Source organism: Coregonus lavaretus, assembly GCF_964263955.1.
Source record: "Coregonus lavaretus genome assembly, chromosome: 12".
Taxonomy (NCBI): Eukaryota; Metazoa; Chordata; class Actinopteri; order Salmoniformes; family Salmonidae; genus Coregonus; species Coregonus lavaretus.
In genome coordinates, this window is record NC_139999.1 from 52,188,529 (window position 1) to 52,196,383 (window position 7,855).

At 40.8% G+C, this 7,855-nt stretch overlaps 1 protein-coding gene across 1 annotated transcript; it reads left to right on the forward strand.

Annotated features, from left to right (window-relative positions):
• Positions 1–942: 942 nt before the first annotated feature.
• On the forward strand, positions 943–5,961 carry LOC311138026 (stathmin-3-like). Its single transcript, XM_084172675.1, has 4 exons — positions 943–1,000; positions 1,182–1,357; positions 1,540–1,731; positions 3,952–5,961. The coding sequence occupies exons 2-4, from the start codon at positions 1,184–1,186 to the stop codon at positions 4,009–4,011; spliced, it is 426 nt and encodes a 141-aa protein (XP_084028801.1). The 5' UTR covers positions 943–1,000; positions 1,182–1,183; the 3' UTR covers positions 4,012–5,961.
• The last annotated feature ends 1,894 nt before the right edge of the window (positions 5,962–7,855 follow it).

Genomic DNA, 7,855 nt, shown 5'->3' on the forward strand with positions numbered 1-7,855 from the left:
AATCACCTGACCTCAACCCAATTGAGATGGTTTGGGATAAGTTGGACTGCAGAGTGAAGGAAAAGCAGCCAACAAGTGCTCAGCATATGTGGGAACTCCTTCAAGACTGTTGGAAAAGCATTCCAGGTGAAGCTGGTTGAGGAAATGCTAAGAGTGTGCAAAGCTGTCATCAAGGCAAAGGGTGGCTACTTTGAAGAATCTGAAATATAAAGTATATTTTGATTTGTTTAAAAAAAAATTGGTTACTACATTATTCCATATGTGTTATTTCATAGTTTTGATTTCTTCACTATTATTCTACAATGTAGAAAATAGTACAAATAAAGAAAAACCCTTGAATGGTAGTGTATATTTTTGGGCTGCCTCTTGGGCCCCCCACAGGCCTGGGCCAAGGGGCTTCAGCCCCGGTAAGCCCCTGCATATATCCAGCCATGCGGTCACTGGTATTGAACCTTAACACATACACACACTTGGACACAATCTGCCACACACACTCTACAGTCCCCGTGGATAAACTGTGGGCATGTAACCCACCACACCCACACACACACACACACACACACACTGCACAGTCCCAGTGGGTGAAGTGAAAACCAGAGATTAAAGTCTACATATGAATAATTGAGAATTCTCTCAATGTTACTGGAAGATGGGATTAAACCCCCCAAATATTCATGCCATACCTCCTGCCATACAGTCATTTGTTATGTGCCTGAATTCAACCTTTTCGCATTAGACCTTTTGCGCATACAATATCTAGTCATTTGACAATATCAGCGCAGTTTAGCAAATGCAAAATGACTGTATCATTCACAACAAATGCCAGATGCCAATTTAAAAGTGGATGCATGGATAACTGTGGATATCTTTTCTCACTCTGTCTTCTCCTCTCCCTCTTTTCCAGCCTACTCGGACAAGATCAAAGAGATGTCCATGCTGTCTCTGATCTGCTCCTGCTTCTACTCACAACCACATCCCAACAGCCTCTACCAATGTGGAGGTTCGTGGTGAAGAGCTCTGTGGGTTTGTCTGTGTCCCATAGAGATCATATAATTATATACAGAATGTAATTCTATGGTTTGTCCATCCATCCACCCACCTTCGCTCTTTGTCTCTCTGTCTGTCTCTGTCTGTCTCTGTCTGCACATCCTTACTTCCCTAATACCTGCTGTCCTCCACAGACATGGAGGTGAAGTCCCTAAACAAGCGGGCGTCCGGCCAGGCCTTTGAGGTCATTCTGAAGTCCCCCGCAGACCTCTCTCCTGACAGGCCCCAGCCCCTGCTCTCTCCACCCAAGAAGGACCTCTCCCTGGAGGAGCTCCAGAAGAGGCTAGAGGCTGCGGAGGAGAGGAGGAAGGTAAACAGAGAACATGACAGAGAATGGGACTCTGCAATATCTCTTTCACCAATATCTCTTTCACCCCTCAATTCTTCTCACTCGCCCTCTTCTCAATCTTTCTCATCATCTATCCCTCTTCCTCACTCCCCTCTCTCTGTTTCTCCCTCTTCACCATCTCTCTCACTCGTCTCTCTCTGCAGTCTCAGGAGGCCCTGCTCCTGAAGCAGCTGGCTGAGAAGAGGGAGCATGAGCGAGAGGTGCTCCTCAAGGCCCTGGAGGAGAACAACAACTTCAGCAAGATGGCAGAGGAGAAGCTCAACTACAAGATGGAGGTCAACAAAGAGAACCGCGAGGCCCACCTGAACGCACTCAAGCAGCGGCTCCGGGAGAAGGTCAATTGCCCACTGACTGTCATTCAAAGCTATGGCCTAGTCTAGAGAAATGAAAGACGTGGAGCGTTATGTGGGTACCGAGTAGAGAGTATCAAAGGCAGGGTTGGAGGTGCTCTTTGGTTTAGGGGGCTACTGTAATGGTTAAAACAAGGAGGACATAGACATATGCAATGTGAATACCTACTGGAGGAGTGCGGATGACCTAGCCTGTGTGACAACAGGATGAAATGCAATAGCATGAAAGTATTAGCCTGAATGCCAGTCTGTAACTGAATACCATTCTGTAACATCATTGGCAAGCCATCAATTTAGCATTGCTAAATGCAGAAGCAATCAGATTTTGGATGGCAGTTGAGGTTGAAACTTGAAGAATAGAGGAAGGACTTGGACCATGTCTTGTCCTTCTTAAGAACAATTCTACGAGGTTATGGTTCTATCTATCTGCGCTCATACAGTGGCTTGCGAAAGTATTCACCCCCCTTGGCATTTTTCTTGGGGGTTTGTATCATTTCATTTACATAACATGCCTACCACTTTGAAGATGCAAAATATTTTTTTTTGTGAAACAAACAATAAATAAGACAAAAAAACAGAAAACCTGAGCGTGCATAACTATTCACCCCCCCAAAGTCAATACTTTGTAGAGCCACCTTTTGCAGCAATTACAGCTGCAAGTCTCTTGGGGTATGTCTCTATAAGCTTGGCACATCTAGCCACTGGGATTTTTGCCCATTCTTCAAGGCAAAACTGCTCCAGCTCCTTCAAGTTGGATGGGTTCCGCTGGTGTACAGCAATCTTTAAGTCATACCACAGATTCTCAATTAGATTGAGGTCTGGGCTTTGACTAGGCCATTCCAAGACATTTCAATGTTTCCCCTTAAACCACTCGAGTGTTGCTTTCGCAGTATGCTTCGGGTCATTGTCCTGCTGGAAGGTGAACCTCCTTCCCAGTCTCAAATCTCTAGAAGACTATTTAGCGCCATCCATCATTCCTTCAATTCTGACCAGTTTCCCAGTCAGTCCATGCGATTGAAAAACATCCCCACAGCATGATGCTGTCACCACCATGCTTCACTGTGGGGATGGTGTTGTCAGGGTGATGAAAGGTGTTGGGTTTGCGCCAGACATAGCGTTTTCCTTGATGGCCAAAAAGCTCAATTTTTGTCTCATCTGACCAGAGTACCTTCTTCCATATGTTTGGGGAGTCTCCCACATGCCTTTTGGCGAACACCAAACGTGTTTGCTTATTTTTTTCTTTAAACAATGGCTTTTTTCTGGCCGCTCTTTCATAAAGCCCAGCTCTGTGGAGTGTACGGCTTAAAGTGGTCCTATGGACAGATACTCCAATCTCCGCTGTGGACTTTTGCAGCTCCTTCAGGGTTATCTTTGGTCTCTTTGTTGCCCCTCCTTGCCTGGTCCGTGAGTTTTGGTGGGCGGCCCTCTCTTGCAGGTTTGTTGTGGTGCCATATTCTTTCAATTTTTTTATAATGGATTTAATGGTGCTCCGTGGGATGTTCAAAGTTTCTGATATTTTTTTAGAACCCAACCCTGATCTGTACTTCTCCATAACTTTGTTCCTGACCTGTTTGGAGAGCTCCTTGGTCTTCATGGTGCCGCTTGCTTGGTGGTGCCCCTTGCTTAGTGGTGTTGCAGACTCTGGGGCCTTTCAGAACAGGTGTATATATACTGAGATCATGTGACAGCTCATGTGACACTTATATTGCACGCAGGTGGACTTTATTTAACTAATTATGGGACTTCTGAAGGTAATTGGTTGCACCAGATCTTATTTAGGGGCTTCATAGCAAAGGGGGTGAATACATATGCACGCACCACTTTTCCGTTATTTATTTTGTATACATTTTTTAGACCAGTTTTTAAAAAAAAAATTACTTCACCAATTTGGACTATTTTGTGTATGTCTATTACATGAAATCCTAATAAAAATCTATTTAAATTACAGGTTGTAATGCTACAAAATAGGAAAAACGCCAAGGGGGATGAATACTTTTGCAAGGCACTGCATGTATCTCTCAATTGAATGACATGACAAACAGATAGGAACAGTCTCCGCTAATCATAGCACAAAGCAAAGTCAATTCATGTGTAAAAGGCTACAACATACAGGGAATAGAGGTCAACAGTGGGAATATCTAAATTAATTTCTATTGCAGTATCGTATTGCAATTTCTTTCTAACTTTCGTTTTGTTCTATCACAGGAAATCCATGCCGCTGAGGTCCGTAGAAACAAAGAACTCCAAGCTGACCTCTCTGGTTGAAGACATTTTCTACAGTTTTGTCAAGAGATTATCGTCTGATGGGTTTTGATTGGAAGAAATGCTACTTTTTTAAATCTCGATGTCTGAAAGGCTTTTGCATTGTTCAATATACACTGGTTTCACAAGCTAATAATTCAACAACAATTTCAATAGATTGTTTCTCATCTCTCAATTTATTTTCTGAAAATAATATTTATATTGAGCACAGGTAGAGCTAAAGTAGGGCCCAAGGTCAAGGGTCAGATTTACTAAACATTTGCACCTTTCTTAAGACTGCACCTGTGAGTTCATACAAGGGAACAAAATGAAAACAATTGAAACATTTCTCTTACCTTTATTTTACCTTTTGGTTTAAATCGTTGTGTTTGGTTCTCTCTGGAAAAATAACCTGTACAATTTTGCGCTAGTACAAATGCTTGGTAGGTCAGGCCCTCTGTGTGTGTCAGACCTAAGAAGCTACAGTTATATCATCATTATGAATTGCCCTTATTGATCCAAAAACATAGCTCAATAGTTACGTTTAATTCTTATAGGAAGTAATGATTATGCTGCATCTGTACTGTGAGCGAACCTGTTACACATATTTCCCAAAGGTCTTTCTCTACACATTCCCCCATCTATTGCATAAGGTACTGTATAACAGGGGAGCAGAGCCAAGCTAAATTGATGTGTTTCCCTGTGCCAGAGGCTTGCTTGGGCCATGTGTAAAAGGGGAATCTGATAATATACGATATTCAGCACACTCTATAGGAAAACACCATAACCTGGTCATTCATCATATATAGTCACACCCATTGTCAGTTTGTGCAGTCGTCTTCAATCAAGCATGCAACGTCAATCAAGTGACTGTATAAAATGGAGCACAGTCGCATTTAGGCTTCAGTTCAATAAAGTTCAGTATTCACTTTGCCGTACATACGTTTAAACTGCCTTAAGAGTGGGTTCCGGTCTCTTTTAGGTTTAATTTCCTAGCTACTGAAATCTCCCACACAGTCTGTTTATTTCTGAGTCACTCACTTGTGACTGTTGTGTGTCACTTTAAGGGACTACATTTAGTAACAAGATGACTCCACTATAGAGTGCCATAGTTTGTTTGCAGTGCGACACAGAGTCAATATGACAGAATTTGTTTTATGCAAATTATATGCAAAAGGTTTATTTTATTTTATTATTGGATTATGATGTGAACTTTGGCATGTAATGTAGAGGTATCAAATGCTGACACATAGCACTGAATGTATTGCCAGACACACTTACCCTTCTAGAAGCATATAGGCCTACATATGCCGTATCTTAATTTGATCATCCTGTTGTTGCAGGAATTTTAGGTTTAAAAAGGCTTCTAAAGTTTGTAATTTCCAGTTTAAAATTTCAGACTTGATTTGCCCTAATGAAAAATGTATCAACCCCTACAAAAAATGTCCATACATTATAATCCACATAATAATTCACAGTTCCTGTTGCTGCAGGATAATTTTTCTGCTGTAGCAAACTGGCTCAAATTAAGATCCTACATCTGTAGACTACTTGTGCCTGGTTTCCCTATACCAGTATTATTTGGGATAACGCTGCTCAGCTTCAGTGGGGTTACGCTAGGACCCAGTCCCTTCATGCTGGTGCTTGACTTGGTTGGTTGTCACCATGCATTAAGTAACATTGACATCGTGCCAACTTCTGTTTTTATTCTCTTTGTCTAAGATGGGACCACCAAGCCAATATGCTTACACAGTACATAAACACACACACACACACACACACACACACACACACACACACACACACACACACACACACACACACACACTGTGGGCCATTCATTTAACTTAGATTCACTGCATACAGCGACTCTGTGTGGATAACTCAACAATATCTCACCTTTAATAAAAGGTTAACTGGCTGTTGTTGCTAGAATATAAAGTCTGATGAACTATAATAAAGTTGGTGATACCTTATTTTGTCATTTACATTTGTGACACTTATTAATTAACATATTACATTGTTTACAATAATCAGGTTTCCGTCCAACCTTTTTATGCGAGTAAAGTCCATCTCGGATAAAGAATGTCACGACAGGCATGATGGAAACATGACATTTGTCGATAAACTAAAATACGCTAGACAAGGTGGTATATATTTGTGTCTGTAAAATTAATTATGTGAGAAATGGTGGTGGAAACGCCTTAATGTGCAAATATTTATATAGTAGCCATCATATCGAAGTCAACTTGGAGTCACGTGATGGTATGGTGTGTGGTCCTCCCACTACGACTAAGGAAAGCATGCAGTTTATTAGGCTACAGATTAAATAAATTATGATGAACTTCACAGGGTGGTGAACGTGCACGGTGATGAGCTCCTTTCCAATAAATACTGAGGGTCTTATTCTGGTGACATGATGATCGATGCTTGGCTGCCATTTAACAAATAGAAATAATCTTGCTCTTTTGTCCATAATAATTTCATCATGTAGGTAGCCTACCTGCACTGTATCTGTGAGCTGTTGGCTAGAGTGTACATGCCAAGACCAGAGTGTGCACATTCTATATATAACACAACATATTTAACTAAAACATTTTTTGTGACAAATCCATCAGTAGAGTTGAAAATGCAATGCAACCATTTAATTTCGGTACATGGGAATTTAATGACAAAAGTTATTTTTATGTGTACTATATTATCACGCACAGCCTTTTATCTGCAACAAGTCAAACATATCTCTGGTGGGAAAATGCGGAATTTATTGACGGTCCCTAACTAGCCAGGGAGATCCAAAGTCAAACCAGGTGTTGAATATTTGCATGAAAATCCAGCCAATTCGGGGTGTGGTTTGATGATGGAAACCTAGCTATTATCCTTTTACTGTCGTGGGCTAAATCAGGGTCAAGCAGATTGATTCTTGGTAGAAACAAATCTACTTTGAAACAAAGTACCTCACACACATGGTTATGGGCTTAAAAAAAGAAGACACCTGTACCATGTCAGATATAGAGTTGAAATGTGTTCAATTTTCAGTTTGCATCCCAATATTACACTTTATATACATCACAGAAGACTGAAATATAACAAAACTTGACATAGAAACACCTGTTCTGCTATCGAACGGACTATTATCATAATTTGCATATTCTGAAGATAAACTTGGCAGTCATAACATTTGGGCAGTAAAATATTAAAAGTGTAATACTAGAGTCATTCTGCACAGTTATGCCACATTTACAGTCTAATGGAAACTCGGAACCTCCAAGTTAAAATGAACGTGAGTTATTTGCGTAGAGCTTCCTATTGGTTGATTCTGGTACTTTCAAGTGGGAAACCCGGAGTTCATGTTTCTACAATGATTAGTAATATCCGGGATCCTTGGGACGTCCCTACCCTAAACACTAACCTTAACCCCTGCTCTAACCTTAAAGGGTGACAGCACTTCCTGATTTGGCCTAGTTTTAGATTTGGTTCATTATGAAATGCTAGCGGCCATGACTGAATTCAAACATGAGTTGGTTTCGGGGTGTGGTTTGATGTTGGTGTTTCGCGTATGTTCACAGGTGGAAAGAGTTAGTCAAATTATTTCGCCAATTAGCTTTAGCTTGGCAAAATATGCAAAATTGGTTTGACTTTGGATAGCCTATCGCCTGGGCTAGTTAGGAACGTCAATAAATTACACAATGTAAATGAGACAATATTTTCACGTTGCACACCTTTTAGTTCTCAATAAATGCTTTTAATATGTGTAATTTAATTTCTACAATCTATAGCTGGTTTGAGGTTTTTAAGTAATTGAAATTTGGAGCTATTAATATTTTAACATATTGTCCCATGTGCATTGTGTAATTTACAGATGGTCCCT